At 35.4% G+C, this 23025-nt stretch overlaps 1 protein-coding gene and 1 long non-coding RNA gene across 2 annotated transcripts; both read left to right on the plus strand.

Annotated features, from left to right (window-relative positions):
• The first annotated feature begins 15173 nt into the window (after positions 1–15173).
• LOC111897304 (protein HEAT INTOLERANT 4) lies at positions 15174–19345 on the plus strand. The gene is made up of 14 exons (XM_023893260.3): positions 15174–15603; positions 15973–16011; positions 16085–16138; positions 16263–16326; positions 16435–16493; positions 16609–16733; positions 16830–16889; positions 16990–17048; positions 17310–17389; positions 17494–17532; positions 17886–17948; positions 18110–18157; positions 18261–18389; positions 18992–19345. Exons 1-14 carry the CDS (start codon positions 15409–15411, stop codon positions 19037–19039), a joined length of 1062 nt encoding a protein of 353 aa, XP_023749028.1. The 5' UTR covers positions 15174–15408; the 3' UTR covers positions 19040–19345.
• A 1269-nt stretch (positions 19346–20614) lies between these two features.
• LOC111897305 (uncharacterized) lies at positions 20615–22629 on the plus strand. The gene is made up of 2 exons (XR_002852186.3): positions 20615–21487; positions 22261–22629. It is a non-coding gene; the product is annotated as an uncharacterized LOC111897305 (long non-coding RNA).
• Positions 22630–23025: the final 396 nt, after the last annotated feature.

Here is a 23025-nt window from a genome sequence, read left to right on the forward strand (position 1 = left end):
TGTCTTGGGGGTAATTAGTAGCTCGGTTTAGAGCAGAGGTTGCTCCAGCTATTACAGTTCAGCCGTTAACGATTGACCTGGTGAGTGGGTCAGGGTGCGAGACCCTGAATGATATGGGTCCTAGAGCCCGAGATTGGAAGATCGATTTGGAGTACCTCGAGCGGATAGGTTCAGGTCATGTGAATATAGTGGAGGGTCTCGGGAAGAGATCCAAGAGTTTTGATCAGATTTTGAGAGGCCAGCGGGGCGGATTCGGTGCAACTCTTGCGGAAACTGCACAATGAAGCTTCGTTCCAAGGGTTTGGATTATCATTGGGATCGGAAAGAAGAGTTACACCATGTCCTCATGGCGGACGAAGTAACACGGGAGGAGGTGGTCGGAATTCCTTCAGGTGGATATCAGGAATTTGCATCCTTTTCTTACTGTGATAAGTTGGATCTCGTGTCGGTTCTCTGCTATAGTCTGAGTTAGTAAGAGTATTAGATGTTAGTCGGCATGCCGAGAATCTTTGAGGAATCTTCAGACGGACATATCTTGCGGAGCGGGTTCCGCATGTACCGTGGTTGCTCCGAGTCGTTTTCGGAGTCTGTTCAGTGATCTGGGTTGCTATAGGTGTAGCAGGTTTGGCCACGTCAGCAGGGACTGCCCATAGGGGCAAGTACGTCATATTATCATTATGATCAGGTGGGTGACAAGGAGGTCAACTGCTTGATGATCAGAGAGGAGCAGTGAGTGCACATGCTCTAGTTATCTCAGGGTTGGTTCGAGGGCTTGTACGAGGGAGTTATGACTAGTTTTCAGTAGCTTTAGTATTTGTGTTTGGAAGAGCAATCGGGATTACCGAGGGAAGAGAGAACTGTTGCTGAGGTTTTGGTTAGACCATCCGTCCTTTGGACTGCGATATCTGAGTGTGATATCATTTTAAGCATCTGAATCCATTGATGTGGATGGGATTCAAGAAATACTAGCTGGTTTTCAAAAGTTGTGTTGTTTTGGGAAGGGTTGCTTTTAGTGCACTAGTGTCACACCCCAAAACCAAGAACGGCGGAAACATTCTGGGGCGGAGGACGTCATGTACAGTATCACAACAATGAAAAGTAGTAAACAAGCAACAACATCATCCATTGCATTAATAAAATAATTATTATACAAGTGTTCTGCCAAATTTTGATAAACACTAAAGCATAAATCAAAATGAAAGATAAGTCTTGAACAAGCTCCATCTTCCTTTCTCCTTGCATCGGTACCTGTCTATGATGACATGAGGATACAAGTAATTTTGAAAGCGAGTATCAGCTTTGAAGCTGGTGAGATCATAAGTATTTTAGTGTCTTAATTTGTATGTAAGAAATTGTTTGTAAATGAACTGTAAGTATGAAAATGTTTGTAAATGAACTGTAAACGTTTGAAAAACTCTAGAAATCCCTATGATTCCTACTATTATATAAGGGTGTCTTCTACCAAGACCTAACTGTTCTCAATGTAGTCTTCTACCAAGACTTAACTGTTCTAAATGTTCGTGTCATGTAAAAGTGTGTAATTTTCCCAAGTGTAACTATTATTAACAAAATATAGTTTTTACATATATAATTTAAGTGAAAAGATCACTAAATATGTGTACAGGGGAAATTAATGTAGTACTAAAACGTAGCGCTATAAGAACTACTGCTGTACTAATTACCTTAAACCGGATTTATACTAAGGCATCATGTGATTAATTGTACCATACTATTGACTGGTAACAACGACATAAGAATGGTCGTAATAACGGAATGACGTTTGGCACCCGCAGACCTGCAGTTCCGGCTGTAGCTAGCAGCAAGGTGTAGGATAGTCAATCCAGTATAGATCTATACGCAAACTCACGCTCTCCCTTCAAGAGACTCTGGTAACAACTCGGGCCATGACATTTAAGGCATGCTCCGATACAGTGGATCACAATTATTAACGTATTCATGTATATGTAATGTAATGAACTGCTCTAGCCGTAATGTACGTGCTCTCTACCTAGCAAGTATAGTAATGTAATCGTTCTAGTATCGTTGTATATGTTCTCTTTCTGGTATAGTTGTATGTGTTCTTCTAGTAATGAAATGTTCTAGTTGTAATGTATGTGCTCTCTATCTAGCAAGTATAGACTCATGAATGAACTGACTCATTGTATGATATCGCGTTCTAGGAGTAGTTCTAGTATCTTCCTAAACTACCCAAATGGTAGTTTACTAGTAATCTAACTGGTATGTATGGACATGGATGTATACCCTTGCTACCCAAGGGCATGGGATGAACTGGAAGGGCCTTTATGACTATATATGTACATATGTTATATAACTAATATTTAGACGACCTTCGGACGAGTACCCGATATCCCACCAGACCACATCCAAATCGAGAAAAAGGAAATAGGGTGGATAGCCTTCCTAAGTCATTTAAACATTTATTATATAATTATACATATATAGGCATGCAATTTATAATTAAAAGCATAAAATAAGATTTGTAAAACCTTTGAACATAAATATTTTCTAAGAAAAGATCGACTTGATGTCGATCTATAAAACGGTTTTGAAGGCATAGGTTTGATAAAACAGTTTAAGTATAAGGAAACATTTGTTTGAAACACAATTGTAAATAAGTTTGAAATGTGATATATAGAGTAAAATGTACAGTGTAATAAGGAGTTTAAAACATATAAAATGTTTATAAAAATCATTTGAAGGAAACTGTTTGGTAAAACGGCTAACGTGTAGTAAATCATTTGAATGCTGCATATTAATAACATGTGATTGATATAATAACTAGCATAATTCTACTTATTAATCACATGTGATTGATATAATAACTAGCATGATTCTACTTGTATCCCCCCCATAAAACATTTAAAAATAGTTTAAAACATTATTTAAGGGGTATGAACTCACCTGCAGTAAGTGACTGGAATTGAACGGACTGTTATCGTAAGGAAGGATCAGACAAGTGCTTGGTGTCAAGTGAAGACTTTAGACACACACAATGATCCTAATTACATATGAAGACATATGTATATAAATAATTAGTGATTAAAACACTAATTATACAAGTATAAACATTTAAACGCGAGGAAAACACTTTTGGTTAAGTGCTAGGAGGCTAATGGGTTGCAACAAAGGAGTGCAAGACCTCTAATGGGAGTTTAAGGTCTAATGACCATATGTTTTGGAGTTTACGGCCCAGGGGAGTAAACTCCTGGCCGTAAACTCTCAACTAAGTCTCTAATTGAAGCTTAGAATTAATACAACTCAAGTGGTGAATTGTTTCAAGGCTAAATCAAGTGTTTGGGCTTCCTATTAACTCCTTTAAGGAGTTTACGGCCCTGGGACCATATTCCTTTGGAGTTTACGGCCGTAAACTCCCTTGGGAGGGTGTTTATGGTGTTTTCAAGTCTCTAACATTTCAAGGTTATGATCTATGTTGGGTTCTAGGCATAAGGAAAGAGTTAGGGTGTCATTTGACCCCTTTATAGGGGTTTACGGCCCAAGAACTTGTCTTGGACGTAAACTCCTTAATACTTGTGATTCCTTATGTTTTCTAGGCTTTAAACACTTTAGGGTACATGTCTAAAATCAAGTCTAAGCCTTAGGTGCCTTAAAAGCACCATTTTGAGCATGCTTTTTGGAGTTTACGGCCTAAGATACTCTTGGGACGTGAACTCCCAAACTTAGGTGATTCTTGCTTGATTTCATGTTCCTAATACACTCCTATACAAGTCCAAGGTAGTAGTATATCACGGGGACAATCTAGGCTTGGTTTCGAGAGTTTACCGCCCAAGAACACCTTGGGGAGTAAACTCCTAAATCGAATGATTTAGCTATGTAATCTATGTTATGAACACATTTAAAGCTTTCTAACACTACTAGAAAGAGTTACTCACAATTTGGGATAAAAACCCGAAGATCCGTGAGAGAGAATTTTGACTTTTCTCTAAATGGAATTCAACTAATGAACCAATTTGGTTCAGAATTCTATTTATAGTCATGAGATATTTTTGGCAGAAAATATTTTTATTCCTGAAACAAATTCTAATGTCCTAGAGTATTGGAATAACAGTGTTGCACAAAAACCCTAGTGCATCCACTCTCCTAATATCTCCTTAAGTGTAAAATCCTGAAAAACTGCCAAACTTATACTCGAAATCTGAGTTTTCACTATAACTGTTCTACTTCTATTGGCTTCAAATGGTTTGTTCATAATGGAAATTTCGGGTTGTCACAACTAGTTTGGTAAGCACCGACCGTGAGCAGATTGATCATTGGAACGAGAAGGATTGATAATCCTTTAATTTTCATGTGCTAAGCGAACTAAGTCGAATCTAAGTGGGGGAGAATCGTGAAGGCGTTCAGAACATCGACAGGTATGAGACCGGGATGGGTTTCTCATCCTCATCGAGGAAAAATGGCGGCCCAATTGGCTTTTTGGTTTGAGGGTTGTGTGAGTTTGGAGTTCAGAAAACCCCCTAGCGTGTGAATCGTGTCTTCTTTGGGGTTTGATAGCAAAATTTGGAGAAGCGGGTTGGGGCTCCAGTCATGACTTGAGTTCAGTTCGGGTGTTCGGTCGAATGCGTGCCCGACTCCGTATGCGATTCGAATCGATATATTAAGGGTGAGACATTAGGTTGCGGTTGTGTTAGGGAAAAAGTGTTGTAAGACTACGGGGGAGCTGTAACATTCACTAATGGTTAGGTGGGATGAAAGTTTTGTAAGACTACGGGGTAGCTATAGCATTCACTAATTGTCAGTTTGGATGAAAGTGTTGTAAGACTACGGGGTAGCCGTAGCATTCACTAATGGTCAGTTGGGATGAAAGTGTTGTAAGACTACGGTGGAGTCGTAGCATTCACTAATGGTCAGTTAGGATGAAAGTGTTGTAAGAAAACGGGGGGTCGTAGCATTCACTCATGGTCTGTGGGAGTGAAAGTGTTGTAAGACTACGGGGGGCCGTAACATTCATTCATGGTCAGTATGGTGGATGTGCTGTAAGACTACAGGGGAGCCGTAGCATTCACTAGTAGTCAGATAGTGTTGGAAGTGTTGTAAGTTTGAGGGTGTAGCCCTAGCATTCACAAGTGGTCATATAGTGCAGGAAGTACAGAAAGAATGTAGGGTAGTTGTGGCATTCACGGATTCGTTGGGATGACTTAGGCCAGGCTGGGCCAATTCGCAAGGTTGTGAGTAAGTCACAACATAATGGGAATCAGGAAACGGTAGGTCGAAGGAAACCGGGTATGATGTAAGACTACAATTATTCTGGTAGCATTCACCTTTTTGTGCGCCAGATTCAATAGCGACAGGTTGTCAGTCTATCATGATCGGATGAATCAAAGGATTGAAGGAGCCATGAGTGGCGGTATAGATAGGGCGGTTATTGTCAGACGAGGTATCTTTCGGAGGTCATGTGGGACTGTTGTGCGTGTGATGTTGGCTCAGCAATCGAGTAGGTGTCCGGTGTTTCGGACAATTGGCAGACATGTTGGGACCAGGTAGGTCCCGGTTGTTCCTCAGGAAGGCAACTATGTGGCAACAAGATGAGCTGGAGTGATTTCAGTGATTTGAGGTTCGGGTGTGGAGTTACATGTCATTCGGGGCATACACTAAGTTGTTTGCAGGTGGATTAAATAATCTTATAGTGGTTGATTTGACCCTGTTGCGCAGCTCTCGTCTAAGTCTAACTGTTGCAGGGGTGGGTCTCCTACTCGAAGGATCATCTGAGCCTACTGACAAGTGTAGTGATCTTCAAGGATAGTTGGTCAGTGATTCTGTTCCTAATAGGAAATCTCTAATATCAGAAGTCGAGTAGTCAGTCGAGACATTTATTGGATGGATTTAGTTTGGGTTCAGTATGGGCCTCTGTCAGGGAGACAGACCATCTCGATACTTCAGGTCTAAGATTGAGTAAACAGAGTTATGTTGCAAGGAATTCGTTTCATCTTCGGGTTTTAGAACCCTGCGGGGTTGGTCTTAGATGCCTTGGAAAGGTTGGGTGTGCTTGTATTTGTAGTCGTGTTTCTTAAGTTATTTGGCTTTTCAGGAGTGGTAAGGAATGATTTCGAGGACGAAATCTAATTTAAGTGGGGGAGAGTTGTAATGCCCTGTTCTGAATCAATTCCTAGTATGAGGTTGTGGCTCTAAGGTCGGTCATTATAAGGATTATGGATTTTGAGAAGGTACGATCTAGGCCTATTTGGGTGCGGGTGATGTATTCGAAGTGATCCGGGTGTTCGGTTCGTGTTTTGGAGCCTAGGGGTATTTCGGTAAAGTGGTAGTTCGGGCTTTTGTGGAAAATGAAATTTTGTTCGGAAAGTTTTAAGAAAGGTATGAGTTAATAGAATTGTATGGCTTCTCGTTAATTTTCCGTGGATATAAGGATCGCTAGAATCGGACTTAGAACGAAGAAGTTATGGCCTTCGGAAGTTTCGTGGTTTTCAGGCTTAGCCGAGTACGCAGGGCATACACAAAGAGTACGTAGGGCGTACTAGTGAAGAAGGCAGTACGCTGGTCGTACCTTGGGGTACGATGGGCGTATTGACCAGGATGGTTGCGAATGTTCTTCGGAGTACGTTGGGCGTACGTCAGTCAGATCAAAACCCTATTTTAGGGTCTTGGACCCTATTTAAGCTCCTTATCTCATAAACTAACCTTAATATCTTCAACCTCCACCTTCTAAAACCCTATAAATCGTCATATATCATTCATGATGACATTTTGAGCTTATGGAGTCCATTTTTTTGGATGTTTTCCCATTTTGAAGAAGATGGAGCTTGTTGCAAAGATGGGAATCAAGGAGGAGCTTATGGATCTGCTTCTGGGACTCATTCTTAACTTGATGAAGGTATAAAGCTTTGAACTTGATCATTCATCTCTTAGATATACCATTTGTGAGGTTTTGTTCATTTTGGTCCCAAGTCTGAGATCTAGTGGTCTTGATTTCATTCCGGGAGCTTTGAGTTGCCCCTCTTAGTGTTTATGAGGTTCAAGGTCCATAAAGTTGACACCTTTAGAGTTTAAGACCATATATGTTGGAGTTTGAGTCATTTCCATGAAAGTAGAATGCTATTTGGTCTTATTGGGGGGCATGCAAAGTCACCAAGTCAGTAACTTTATGGGTTTAGACATTATGTGGGACCCAGATATGTGGTTTGGACTTATGACTTAAAGCATTAAGTGCTTAATGGCAGATATGAGACCAGAGGGTAGTACGTTGGGCGTATAAGCCAATACGCGCAACGTAAAAGCCATTAAGCGAGTATGCGTAATGTACTGCTGAGTACGCCTTGCGTACTCAGCCAGGACTCCAGGTTGGGTTTCGGACTTTGGGCTTTGGGTTTGGGCCATCTGTATGGGGCCTAGATTCTTGGGTCGTAATGGACCATTAAAGTGATTGTGATATGGACTAAATGAATGTTGGATCTTAGGTTAAGGCCCAATAAGGAGCGTGGGCCCAATTTGGAAAATTGGGCCATTTAAGGGCCTTTATGGATCTTATGGTTTTGGACTTTGTGTTTTGGGTACTGTTGGGACATCAGGTTTTGGGGTTGATATTTATTTGTAGAGGCCCATTATGGTGTCACACCCCGGCCGCCGGCAGAAACGCCGATGTGCGCGACGTAAATCAGTAATCACAGTTATTAAACATACATTGAAAAGTACAAATATAATATTCTATTATAACTGAAATAGAAATTACATTGACAATGACTATTGCTAAATCGTGACACGCGCCTAACAATCCCACGTTTACAAAGATATAATATAACTAACAGAGAGTCTTCTAGTTGAACACTTCCGACCTGCTAAATAACCTGAGAATACATGCATTAAAATACGTCAACAAAATTGTTGGTGAGTTCTACAGGTTTTAACACAAAGTATTTTTATACCCAAAAGTGTTTGATAAAATTTAGCTGGTTGACCAGCTTTTATAAATATTTGCTTTTCTATTAAGAGTATAAAATAATTGAGTTACACAAATGTGTTATGACTCATTCATAAATACCATTTGTTCAAATCCAAATGTACAAAAATTGGAAAATACATATAAGTAATTTAGACTTATATCAAAATGCATTTTTATATAAAGATTTTGAATATCAAATTATATAAAAATAGGAAATGTTACCCTTTGTGAGAACATAAAATAACCAACTTTACTCTTGAAACATTATACAATAATTTGTATCATTTATATGAAAAACCCATAAGTCTTGAATCTATGAACTTTGTAAAATCGTGTCGTGGCAATAATTAAGTATTATCCGACTTAATTTGAAAATCTACACTTAACCGGTGGGGCAAACTCCTCCCACGTAAATATTGTGTTTTCTTATAAAAACAAATGATTTGTTGAAAATGTTCATTTATTTTGTTACAATCTCATATTTATTTTAAGAAAATTGTGAAGGGTATATTATGTAAATGTTGTGTTCTGGAAGGAGGAAAGATGTATGCAGGTTATAAAGTTAAGACATGCGGGTTGAATCTGGGTCGGATCTAGATCGGGTTATATTTGTGGATATAATACGAGATATAAATAGAGGGAGAGAAGGTTCTGGAGATAAGAAGTACAGAAGAAGTTGTTAGATCTAGATATTTTTCTCTTAGTTTTTCTCTCAGTTTTATCTCTCGAGAGTTCTTCGTTGTTAGCTTGATACATATCTGATTCGTTGTATTTGAGTGAGAGAGAAGGTTGTGTAATCAGTTCTGTTTTCTCTCATTTTTTGATCATTAGAAGTACCTTAGGTTGAGTGACAATCTGAGTGTTTTTGTAGTGAGTTTTGAGTTGTAAGTATGTTGAAAACCACCTGTTTCTTGATCTTAAATTGATATGAGAAATGGTGATGTTGGGAAGTTTGTTTTGTGATTTTTTTAACATGGTATCAGAGCTTAAGGCTCGTCTTCGTTGATCCTGACGGTCGCTTCTTGTTCTTGCTCGTCTTTTCGTGTTTCTACTTTGGACGATCTGTGAAAGGGATACTGCGATTCGAGATCAGACTAAGCGTTGCTGTGAAGTAGACTAAAACTCTCCAACGTTGTCGATCAATCCCTATTAATCTGAAATAATCCTCTTGGGGTCAGATTTCATCACTGATAAACCCTTGTAGGAAACGGATTTAGGGAGTCGACGTTGTCCATCTTTTTTGCCTAGTGCACTGTGAGGGTTTCTCGTTCCCTTCTCTCTATTTTCTAGCTGTAGATCTGGAATTTTTTGATGTTTTGAGTACATCTGTTATTTGTTGGTTGCTTCTCGAAGCTGATTTGTTTTTTTCACACTGTGTTGATTGTCTTGGGCCCCGACATACTGTGGTGACCATCTGGACTTTAAGTCAACACTAGTGTTGTTTTTTTTTTTTTTCGTGATCTGTTTTGCTATTTGGTTTCTTGATTGTTACTTGTGATTTACTATGGCTGGTGAAACTTCTGATGGGAGTGGTGTTCCTAAGGAAACTCCTGTAGATTTTGATGATCCTTTATATGTCCATCCTTCTGATAATAATGTAACGTCTATTATAACTGTTAAGCTGACTGGTAATGAGAATTATCGATTGTGGCGTAGTGCTATGTCTAGAGGTCTTAAAGCTAGAAATAAATTGGGCTTTGTGGATGGTACTATTACTCTTGAAAGTACTGATAAATCTAAAGCTTTTAAATGGGAACGTGTAAATGTTGTTGTCTGTAATTGGATTATAGGGTCAATTTCTGAAACTATATATACTAGTCATGTGTATTCAGATAATGCTAAAGATATCTGGGATGAATTGTTTGAAACATACAATAAATCTGATGGATCGGTAATCTTTAATATTCATCAGCAGATCAACACATTAAAACAAAATGGTTCCTCTCTTTCTGACTATTTTAGTAAATTAGATTCTTTGTGGAAGGAGTTTGATGGTTTAACTAGTTTAACTGAATGTGTATGTGAGGCAGCTACAAAACTTAATGATCATTCAAAATTGATGAAATTAATGCAATTTCTTAGTGGACTTGATGATGTTTATAATCAAGTCAAGAGTCACATTCTTTTGATGGAACCTTTACCTAATGTTAAATCTGCCTTCTCTATTCTTTCTAGAGAAGAGTCTCTTCAAAAGAATGGGTCTCTTGGGTCTACTATTTCTTCAAAACCTCAAGTTTCTGTGTTTAATAGCAAAGTTAATGATTTTAAACGAAGGCAGAATCAAGTTAGGTTTAAGAACCAAGGATTACAATGCAAACATTGCAATCTTAAAGTTCACACTATAGAAAGATGTTATAAACTAACTGGTTATCCAAAGGATTTCAAATTTAAAAATGAAAGTAATAATCAAAACAAATCTGGTTTTGTCAACTCTTCTTCTGTTAGTGCTAACAATAGCAAGTCTGTTTCTTCTGAGTCTGGTTTTGGGAGTGATGCTCATTTTCTTACTAGTGAGCAATATTCTAAGTTTTTGCGTCTCATTAGTGAGAATCCTGCTTGTGATGATGTGCCTGCTACTGCAAATATGGCAGGTATGTCTATGTTTCAATGTTGTAATTCTTTTGCTAGTTCAAATGATTTTCAAAGCTGGATTGTTGATTCAGGAGCTAATCAACATATGATAGCTTCTGAGTCACAACTTAAAGATGCTATAGATGTGTCTAAATTGAATCTGTCTGTTAAACATCCTAATGGTTCTTCAGCTTCTATTAATAAAATAGGGAATCTTCAATTATTCTCACATCTTACCTTATTTGATGTCTTTGCTGTTCCTGATTTCAATGTTAATCTTTTGTCTGTCCATAAACTTTGTAAAGACAGTGGCTGTGAGGTTGTTTTTTCTGAACATACTTGTAAAATCCAGTATTCACTATCAAAGAAGATGGTGGAGAATGGTAGAGAGTCTGGGGGATTATACTATCTTGATTGTGTTCCCTCATGTATTTCAACAAATAGTGTGTCTAAATGTTATGTTTCTAAACTAACTTGGCATAGTAGACTTGGTCATCCAGCAGACCAAGCTTTAATATCTTTAAAGGGTATTCTAAAACTTGGAAATGAATCTCTTCCTCCTTGTGATGTTTGTCATAAATCAAAACAAACTAGAGAACCTTTTTCACAAAGTCAACATACATCAACGAAGTTAGGTGAATTGGTTCACATAGATGTCTGGGGTCCTTATAGGCTTGCTTCTGTCGAAGGGTTTAAGTATTTTCTGACTATTGTGGATGATTTTACTAGGGCCACTTGGGTATTTCTTTTAAAATCTAAAATTGAGGTTTTTGATTGTTTTAAATCCTTTGTTAATATTCTTTTAAATCAATTTAATGTTAATGTTAAAATAGTACGTTCAGACAATGGTACTGAGTTTGTTAATAATCAAATGAAGTTCTTTTGTTTTGAAAAGGGCATAATTCATCAAACGTCATGTGCCTATACTCCACAACAAAATGGAGTTGTGGAGAGAAAGCATAGGCATATCCTTAATGTTGCTCGATCTCTTTTATTTCAATCAGGAGTTCCTGTTAAGTATTGGGGAGATGCTGTTTTGACTTCTGTTTTTTTAATAAATAGAATGCCTACTTCTGTTTTAAATGGTCAATCACCTTATGAGTTGGTTTTTCAAAGAACTCTTAATTTTGATTATTTAAGGGTTTTTGGTTGTCTATGTTTTGCTGTTAAACCAAATGTTTCTGATAAATTGTCTGAACGTGCTGAAAAATGTATTCTTTTAGGTTATTGTTCTGATAAAAAGGCTTATAAACTCCTTAGTTTGGATACTAATTCTTCTTTTGTATCCAGGGATGTGAAGTTTTATGAGTCTGTTTTTCCATACAAGTTGAAATCAACTTTTGTTGATAAAGTTTCGAATATTTTTGGCCCTAGTGATCTCTTTTCCTGTGATGAATTTGATAATAATAAATATATAAATGATTATATTAATCTTTATGAGCTGAGAGTAGAGTCTCAGTTGGATGGTGCTGATGCAGCCATTGGTATGGATGATGTTGATGCTAGTAATTTTGTCAACCCTGGTGGCGAGGCAGTTGTGCCTCCTACTGATTCATCTGTTCCTTCTTCTTCGAGTGTATCTGAGGAAAGTAGTCAATCAGTCTTAACCCCTTCTTTGGATCAGTCTATAGGTGTCTCTAGATCTAGGCGTGAGTCTCATATGCCTGTTAAGTTTTCTGATTATATTGTAGAAGGTAAGTATAAATATGGTGTTGAAAGAACTATTAACTATTCTTTTCTTGATTCTGAAACTAAGTGTTTTATTTCTAATCTTGATAAAACTGTTGAACCAAAAAGTTATAATGAAGCTTTTTCTGATCCTAATTGGATTAAAGCTATGAATGATGAAATGGAAGCACTTCATCGAAATAATACATGGGAAATAACCGATTTACCTAAAAATAGGAAACCAATTGGATGTAAATGGGTTTATAAGATTAAATACAAGTCAAATGGTGAAATAGATAGACATAAAGCACGTTTAGTTGCTAAAGGTTATAATCAAAGAGAGGGTATTGATTTTGAAGAGACTTTTCTCCTGTTGCAAAAATTGTAACAGTTCGTATTGTTATTTCTCTTTCTGTTCATTATTCTTGGCCTTTATATCAGTTGGATATTAATAATGCTTTTTTATATGGAGATCTTACTGAAGATGTTTATATGTCACTTCCACCTGGTTATTACTCTAGTAATGATACTAGAGTATGTAAGCTTACTAAGTCTTTATATGGACTGAAGCAGGCTCCTAGGAAATGGAATGAAAAGCTTTGTGCATCATTGTTTATGTTTGGTTTTAAACAAAGTATAAGTGATTATTCGTTGTTTATTAAGAAAATTGAAGGTTCAATAACTGTATTGTTAGTATATGTTGATGATATTATTTTAACTGGAAATAGTGAAGTAGAGTTAAAGAAGGTAAAAAATTTTATGAGTAGTCAGTTTTTAATTAAAGATCTTGGAACACTTAAATATTTTTTAGGGATTGAAGTAGTTAAATTTGACAGTGGTTTATGTTTAAACCAAAGAAAATATTGTCTTGAGTTGTTGCATGAATATGGTATGCTTGGGTGTAAGCCTGTGACCACACCTTTGGAAACAAATTTCGTTATAAATTCTGATAATCATGATGGGAAAAATGAATTGTTGGAAAATAAAACTGAATTTCAGAAACTAATAGGTAAACTTATCTATCTTACAGTTACTAGACCTAATATTTCTTATGCAGTCCAGGTCCTTAGTCAGTATATGCATAGTCCTAGAAAGTTACATTTAAATATTGCTTTTAGATTGTTAAGGTATTTGAAAAGTAGTCCTGGAAAGGGAATTGCTTTAACCAAATCAAGTGTGTTGGAATTGAAAGGTTTTGTGGATGCAGATTGGGCTAAATGTTTAGCCACAAGAAGGTCTGTATCTGGATATATGGTATATCTTAATAATTGTCTTATTTCTTGGAAAAGTAAAAAACAATCTACTGTTTCAAGATCCTCTACTGAGTCGGAATATAGGGCTCTTGGCTCTATCACATGTGAGATAATTTGGATTTTAAAAATTCTGTTTGAACTAGAGGTTAAAAATCTTATTCCTGCTTCTGTTTTTTGTGATAATAGTTCCACAATTAAATTAGCTCTTAATCCTGTGTTTCATGAAAGGACAAAACATTTTGAAATAGATCTGCATTTTGTTAGAGAAAAAATTTCTAGTGGTGTTTTAAAACTTGTAAAAATTGGTTCAGATGAACAAAATGCTGATATATTAACAAAGTCTTTAAGTGTGAAACAACATGAATTTTTGTCTAATAAAATGGGTCTTATTGATATTTTCAGAAAATAAATATTTTGATTGAGGGGGGATGTTGAAAATGTTCATTTATTTTGTTACAATCTCATATTTATTTTAAGAAAATTGTGAAGGGTATATTATGTAAATGTTGTGTTCTGGAAGGAGGAAAGATGTATGCAGGTTATAAAGTTAAGACACGCGGGTTGAATCTGGGTCGGATCTAGATCGGGTTATATTTGTGGATATAATCCGAGATATAAATAGAGGGAGAGAAGGTTCTGGAGATAAGAAGTACAGAAGAAGTTGTTAGATCTAGATATTTTTCTCTCAGTTTTTCTCTCAGTTTTATCTCTTGAGAGTTCTTCGTTGTTAGCTTGATACATATCTGATTCGTTGTATTTGAGTGAGAGAGAAGGTTGTGTAATCAGTTCTGTTTTCTCTCATTTTTTGATCATTAGAAGTACCTTAGGTTGAGTGACAATCTGAGTGTTTTTGTAGTGAGTTTTGAGTTGTAAGTATGTTGAAAACCATCTGTTTCTTGATCTTAAATTGATATGAGAAATGGTGATGTTGGGAAGTTTGTTTTGTGAGTTTTTAAACATGATTTATATAATTAACTTATTTTATGTAAGTTAATAAATCTTGTCGAGTTGTGTCATGATATTAATTAAGTGTTATATAACTTAATTTTTGCTATTGACACTTATCGCTTTGAGTCACAAGCTATCCCACTAAATACAATTTCTTTCAGCTCGAATAAGTGAGCATAAACCCCGTACAAATCAAATATTGATTCTATACGGTAACGAAACAAAGCTGAGATTTCATAATGAAATCATAACCGAACTCGAGACACTGTACTTTATTATTACACCGACACCATAATAGGGTGCGCGTGCTAAAGTCATTCACCCCGTTGTAACACGTGGTAATGTTCAATAGTGCTAACGTCAACACCAAAATTCATCTCGTCAGACGTAATTGTAGCTAGCAACTTCAGGCGGACGGTCGTACCGTATAAGGTCAATAATATGACACTTATAAGGTCAAAATTCATCTCACACCCACACACCATTAGATTTGGTGTTCTATGTACACAGACTTATTACCTGCCACCTTAGTCCACCACACAGTGCAACGAGTGTACCCGTTACTGCATAATGACAAGTTCAAACAATGATTTTAATTAAAGTACACTTAATGTTCAATTTTTTACCTTATGGGTATCATCATATACCTAAGATACTCATCTTGTTAAAATGGTAAAAACTGAAGGGTAATTTTGATTTTTGAAATTTGTTTTTGTTAGAAAGTATTTAGACGGTGTAGGTTCCTTGAAATTATACCTAGAAATTGTGTATATAAACGGCGGATAAAGAAATTATAAGTATTTAGGGTTCAAAAACAAACGCCAAAAGACGTTTTCAAAAGATTTCAATCCCCCACAAAATTTTACTCCTCGCGCCCCCTCTTTTCTCCCCCAAATCAAATCCACAATATCTAGAAAACCCCATAAAATCTTGACACAAATCCAATCTGTGTCTCCAATTCTCCATCTTTGTCCAAATTGCACCGTATCAGCTTTTAGCGTGCGATTGACGCCGAGTTCTCCAAACCCCACATTCCATATGAAGAAGGGAGCTAAGCGAAAGGCTGCTGCGGCCAGCCGTAAGGACGAAGCAGCAGCCGCCGCCACCACAACCATAGAAGAACCGCAGCAGCAAAATAATAAGGAACCCACCAAAATTGTTCGACCAACAAAACGTTCAAAAGTTCCGAAGCCTGAATCAGAACAAGAGTTCTTCGAGGAACAGCGTGAATTGGTAAAATAACTGTTTTGCTGATTGTGTTTTAATGGAAAGTATTGCACACCAAGCACTGCTTCTTCGTGCATATATAAACAAAGTGCGAATTCATCAATTTACCGATCCACATGCAAGATCTATGCGCTATTGCCTTAATGGGTTCTTTTTCCAAACGAAACCCTATTAATCTCATTCGATTATTGAGAATATGTGTTTATTTTCGTGTTAGAATGTTAACTTTTGCGATTTGTTTGCAAATTTGGTTGGCTGTCGGCGGAGATTACCTTCTACTTTTCTTTTATGCTCTTTTACGTATGTCTCTAATGTACATTTGCCTTTTCAATGGTTAATTTAGTTTTCAAAAGGGTTTACTTATTGTTTTTGCAGGAGGATTTATGGAAGCAGGTTTTCCCTGTTGGGACAGAGGTATGCGTCACCATTTATATCAATCCATTAGTTTCTTTAACATTGTGATTGTGATTTTACATTTTGTTGACAGTGGGACCAGCTTGACTTGCTTTCTGAATACAAATGGAATTTCTCAAATCTTGAAGTGAGTTACATTGTAGTTCATGTTAACATGTTATCCATGTTTCTCAAAGTTTTATTGCCAATGTAAGAGTTTGTTAGAAATATAACTAATCAAGCTTTAAATTGGTTTTCAAATCATACAACAGGATGCATTTGATGAAGGTGGTGTATTACATGGGAAGAAAGTCTACCTTTTTAGCTGTACAGAGCGTAAGTAGTGAATGAAACTTGTTCTTAAACCTCATTGTTTCATACATAAAGCTTAGAACTTTGACTCAATATTGACATATTGTAATTTTTTTTTTTTGTAATCTGCAGCACAATTGCTCTTTTTTGGTGGTCAATCTAAAGTAACCTGCATACCTGTAGTGGTGGCTGTAAGTGGAACATTTTTTTTTCCATTTTTTGTTTACATAGTTGATAGTTCAAGCTTTGCATACATCTTGTTATTAGTTTTATTTATTATATTTACCTTTTTCAAATATTGAGCAGATTGTATCTCCATTTCCACCTTCTGATAAGATTGGAATTAATTCTGTACAAAGAGAGTCTGAAGAAATTCTTGACATGAAACAGATGAAAATGGACTGGGTTCCATATATTCCATTGGGAAAACGGTAAATTTTAACTTTTTATGAAAGAGTATTTGATAGTTTCCAATTACTATTTCATTTTTGCTGGTGTTTACATTTCCATGAATCTCATTCTTACAGAGGTTCTTCAGTTGAAAGGCTTAAATCTCAAATCTATATTCTAAGCTGTGTACAAAGACGGTATTATCCCTTATTTAAAAATTCTATTTTGATAGTTGCATGCATGTTTTGTTTTTTTTAATAGTTTTATTTGCTCACTTTCTGATTTTGAACCAAACAGGGCTGGCTTAACACAATTGAAAGAGGAACGTGTCAAGAAATTTGAATACTGTTTACCATGTAAGTATGTATGATGGAATTGGAATTGGAATCGGAAGTCGGAATGGTTAATTCCATTGGAATGAGTGAAAGTTGCTGTCTTCTTTTCTCTGATGGAATGAAAAATTGCAATACAACACATTTTCATTTACGCAACACACATCTTTTCAAAAGGAATCATAATCTTGATTACATACAATATTATATATTAAAAGAAGTTTCTTAGATTTAAAACTATTCATCATATTTACATATAATAATAAGTTGTTTTTGTTTTTACAGACTTTTATCATCCTTTTAAGGAAGATGAGACTGAACAGAGCACTATTGTGGATATCATGTATCCCATAGAACCAAAGCCTGTAAGTTGATATTTTTAGCATTTGTCAGATGATATATCATGATCCATTCATACAAACTTTGACTTGGGTTGTCACCAATTTGCTTTAATTTTGACTTTCTATAGGTTGTCTGTGAGTTTGATTGGGAGCTGGATGAACTTGAGGTGAGATATCTTTCTTTCTTTTTCTTATTTTTATATCTTTCTTAACTTTTTCATATATGTTTCTAAAGAGTCTAAACCAGATAGAAATACGTATGGTTTTTGACAATTGTTTCTATTTTTGGTAAAACAATGTTGTTTTGTAGAATCATGTGAATGCTAACTGTAAATAATGAAAGTTGGTTTTAACGTCTTCAAAGTATACAAAACTGATTTTACAAGTTAAAAAATGTTTATTTTTTTGCTATTCATAAGGTTGAGGTTTGATAATAAGCTACAATCTCTATAATTGTGGCCAAAAATAAAATAGTTTCGGTTGTCTTACAATCATTAAAACACTTTTAACTTTTTTGTAGGAATTCACTGATGACCTCATTAAAGCAGAGGAGCTGTCTGAAGATCAGAAGGATGCCTTTAAGGTAAATTTAGTTGACTAGTCAAACTTACATTATAAGGTCATTCTTTCTGCATTAAATAAAAAAAGAAACATCTATGCATTCCTCATTAATTCTTAACTTTTTACAATATTGTCCTCATTCTTTTCCCTCTATTTAACAAAATAATATTTATTTTTATATAGGAATTTGTGAAGGAAAAGGTTCGAGAAGGAAAGAGAGCTAATCGTGAGGTAACTTTGTGAAAGTAATTGTTTATTAGTTTTATATATATGCTAAATACTTGAGCTTTGTTTTATTTTTTAAGTTTAATTTTATAATTTTGACATCTTTTAGGCAAGGGAAAAGAGGAAGAATGCTCGAGAGTCACTGAGTAAAGAGAAAGTTGAGGCATATGAGAAGATGAAATTTTATAAATTTTATCCTGTAGCCACACCTGACACCCCTGATGTCTCACAAGTCAAGGTTTCTTACTTTTTTTTTTTTGAAAAAAGATGCATTTTTTTACATACTGTCAAAGATTCTTTCTTAAAAATGCGACCTTTGTGGAAATCCAATTGAAAATGACTCATTTGTCCTTGTCTAAGGTCATTGAATATACTGTGAATTAGTATTTAAGGGTAATAGTAGACATTTAGGTCATATGTTGCAGTTCTTAATGTGAAATACCATGTGGTTAAATCACATTTAGTAAGTTTAGATAAAATGTTGTTTGGATAGGTAATGTTAAAAAAATAATTGAGAAAAGGGTAAGTTTGTAAAAAAGTTAGGACTTGATGAAGTGAAAAATAAACACCTGTATATTGAACCTCAATGCAAAAAGACCAATTTAGCCTTGATTTAGGTCATCAATTTATGCCCCATTAAGTTGGATCTGAAATGCAAAAATGACGTGTTTGCCCTTTAGGTCATCAAATGGTGTTTATCTAGTTCTGTTCCATTAAGTCGAAAAGAAACAATATGATGTTGATTTTGACCTGAAATGCAAAATGTCCTATTTGCCCCTGTAATGCTTATGTTTGTAATGATTGAATGATATTTGTTAACCATGTGTGTTTTTGTTGCAGTCTCCATTCATAAATAGGTATTATGGAAAGGCACATCAAGTACTTTGACCAGAATACCCTTGAGGCCAAGACAGATGCCCACCCTATTATCCCCCCTACCCCTACTCTTCAGGAAGCTGCCTAAGAAACTGGTCTTCTTTGTCCAAGGAAAAGACACATAAGAGATTTCTTTGTGGTAGGGTGATATATAGAGCAAAAGGGGTTGTTATGTGTATCATTTATATACTTGTAGGAATTTTGTTCTTGTTGAAATTTATTGAACATGGTTGTTAAATCACAACCTTAAGAGGATTGGTCCTTCACCTTCACCTTCACCTTTTTCTTATTGGAATTAGATGCATTTGATAACTTTTATTAGTTGTGTTTATGTGTATATACATACATACATGCTTATATGCATATGCTGGGGTTTTGCTTATTTTGGAACACAAATGCACCATCTATCAAGAAAAAAGAAAGAAAAGACAGAAAGCAAGAAATCCAGAGACACACAATATTGGAGAAGTGGAACAAAAGACAGGCGATTGATGGTCTTGAAGAGTATGGTAATAAAGATGATTCCAAGTTTTTTTTTTTTTTTTTTTTTTTTTTTTCCAAAAAGGATATAGATGTTTTTTACCTTTCGAATGCTCCAAAACTTCTTCAAAGTATAAGCAACCAATTAACTTAGTTCAAATGTAAATCTTTAAGCTCATCTTAAAAAGACAAAAAACAAATTTCGGTAATCCAAAAAACCTAAAACTAGATCAAGACATTTTAAGTCATATTATGTTTTATCACATCTGCCTAACTAACCCGCTCTGAAATCGTAGTAAACATAGGGATATTAATTTCCTACCGTTTATAATTTTACGCCGAATATTCAATAGCCATATAACACCCTATCTTTTTTACACTTGAAATAGTGTCATTTTTATCAAAAGCTTATGCTATTTAACCATTTCAATAAAAAACTTATGACATTAAATTTAGTCTCAAAAAGAAAAAACAGTTTAAAAGTTTCTTATAACTTGGGTGTTACATCTTGGATCATACATAACCATAATGAAGCAAGTATAAGTACAAACTATCTCCAAAGAGAAGTGATGTAACTACAATGCTTCACTTCTTCTAAATGTCCGAAAGTCATCTTCATGCATATCACACAATAAGGTCCTCTTCTAAGGACTAATCACTTTCATTTCTTCAATTCTGAACATAAAATACATGACATTTAAAATAAAATAAGTGAGACAGTAATGTCTCGTGAACTACATGAATTTTATACGTGTACGTTATCAAACAATTGATAAAACATTTATTTTTAAACATATTTCATGCTAGCCACTCTATATGCTATACATGTCACATTCAAATGCGAGAGCTATCAGGCCTTCTCGATTCTTAGGCACATATGTTCTATGAGCAATCATTTATTTACTGAATCATATTACTATTGCTTTTGGTTGTATACGAAATCTTTATACAAGGGTTTATCCATAAATTGGAAATCATACCATTGCTTACCAAAATAGAAGGAGCCAATCAACCTATTAACACATCATTATTTATATAACTCTACTTCGCGACGAGAGTTACCATCACACTAGAGTCTTCTTGTAACACCCTAAAAATCAAAGGTAAAATTTCATTTTAATATATTCAGAACACTGGATCAATTCTTTCAAAACATAGTCAAACATTTCAATACAAAGCATTTATCAGAGTTCATTCCCAAAGATCACATATTTTAGAAAACACGGGTGTATGCGTTGTGATCAAGCCGAGCCCTTCCTTTTCGAACCGGAGATACTTGAAACCATAAACAAAACTGTAAGCACGAAGCTTAGTGTAACGACCCAAAAATTCTACCGTCAATGACGTTGGTTTTCATTACTCGAATAATTATTTTTGAGTAAACTATTCCGGTTTTAAGGATTATAAATCGAAATAATTTAAATAAAAAGGGTGTTATTTAATACCTAAAAGAATGATCAGATATATTTGATGGTGTAAATGATGTTGAGGGATTAAAGTGTCAATAAAAGAAAGTTAGATTGTCAAGTTATTAGGGTTAGAGGCGCTTGCGATTTAATCAAGGAAATGTAGGGGGTGGTTGTGAAAAATCATTTATAACTCCCAATGAGTAGACGAGAATTGTAGGAATCGTGCGTTTTTTACTTGTGGCCATCGACGGAAGTTGTTAACACCCATCCTCGTGTTATTCTTGGGCTGCAGTGATCGATCAAAAAAAAAAAAAAAAAAAAAAACCCGAATCCAATTGCTTGGGCTATGAAGTGCGACTATCGGCAATAGAGAAGGACGAGGCAAAGAAGAGCGCGAGAGAGATTACAGGGTTCCGATCGACTCCTAGTTTCCCTCGTGTGTGTTGTCGATCAGCAAGGAAGGAAAAAAGAAAAAGAAAAAAGAATCGAACGTGAGTTCAATCGGCAGGCAAGGGGTGGAAGCACCAAAATTGAATCTCCAATCGGGTGTTGGAATCGACCTCTTATATTGGTAACTCCTTGATTCCTCGTTCTTCATATAATTATTTTCCAATTGCATTCCAATTTGTATCAATAATCATGACTTCTTTTACTTCCTCATTATGATTTCTTGAGTGGACAAACTCCAGGTTTTATGAGGTATTTTATTGATTAGTTTTACTGTCAAAATCCTCCTATAAATGCGCTTTTACATGTTGGTGTTGTTGATTGGGAGTTGGTAGGATTGGTGAAGTCAAATGCTCTCTTTTGGTGTCGCTACTCGCACTTCTTTTATCTTCAATTCTAATGATTTTATGTGAAAGAATATGTTTTCAACTCTTTCGTAAGATCCTCAAAATAGTTTTCAAGTATATTCAAATGTGTGAATTAGTGGGAGAAATTCAAACCCAAGTTGGTTTTCTCTTTTTAACATCATATGTTTTCTTTCCTTTAAAGACAATGAGCTTTGGACCATGGTTGGAGGATGAAACTATCTTTTTCACCAGCTGGTCAGAATTTAGCTGCATTGATAGGTAGTTTTGTAAAAATCATATAAAATTGTAGAAAAATCGTTTGGACCTTTAAAAGTACTTTCTTAAAAGCTAAAAGTCTGAAATTCTGGAATATGAAATAAAAACAGAATTTCTACAGGTCCAAAGTGTGCTAAAATAGCTCTAAACAGGTGGCTGATTTGGGTCCAAAACAGAGAATTTTGCTTGTTAGGTGATTTATGTATGTGGGTTATGAATTTGTCGTCTTTGGCATTGTAGAACTCCAATAACATTTTTATTTGAATTGTAATAGGGGAAAGGGTGATACTTCAATCTTCACAAGACTTGAAGTGTGAGTTGGTAACATATTTGGCAAAGGTGAGCCAACTTTGTGGTTTTTAAAAGTACATTGTTAGGAGTATCCCATATCTTAGATGGAATGGGATGAACCCAGTATTCTAGGATGTATGTGCCCTTTTGATGATTGAGTATTGTGCCATGATGTTGAAATATTTTGTGTAATTGTATCTAGGATGTTGTATGCTAGACTCCTCTTTGTTTGGTGTGAGATGTGAGCTAGGGTCATGCTAGATTGAGTGAAGTGTATGAACATTATGTGACGTGAGCATGTTAATTCTTGTTTGAATACTAATATGTATAATAAATTACACAAGTTATAAAAGTGATTGGAATAAAATTAAATAACTAACCAAAGAATGAGTCTTTCAGCATGTTTGTTCGATAATAGAATTAAAATCAACAAACACAAATCCATTCACCGGACCTGGAAAATCCTCACATTTTTTTAGAATAGGTTTCCAATTCAAAGTTATGGTTTGTTTATGACTCGTATCACTAAAACCATTATTAACAACCGCCATGTTGGGTTTTATAATGATATAAGTTGACATTCCTTTAAAAGATCACCAAATCTGAAATTTTTTTGATTGAAAACACGAGAATGCTTTTATGTATCCTGTTAAGTAAAATAAATAACAATTATATTATTGGTTGAAACATATGTAATATTGAATGAAATATTAAAAAGATACTACAACAAACCTCCTCATCCATGAGG

Source organism: Lactuca sativa, chromosome 4 (genome assembly GCF_002870075.4).
Source record: "Lactuca sativa cultivar Salinas chromosome 4, Lsat_Salinas_v11, whole genome shotgun sequence".
In the NCBI taxonomy this organism is placed as follows: Eukaryota; Viridiplantae; Streptophyta; class Magnoliopsida; order Asterales; family Asteraceae; genus Lactuca; species Lactuca sativa.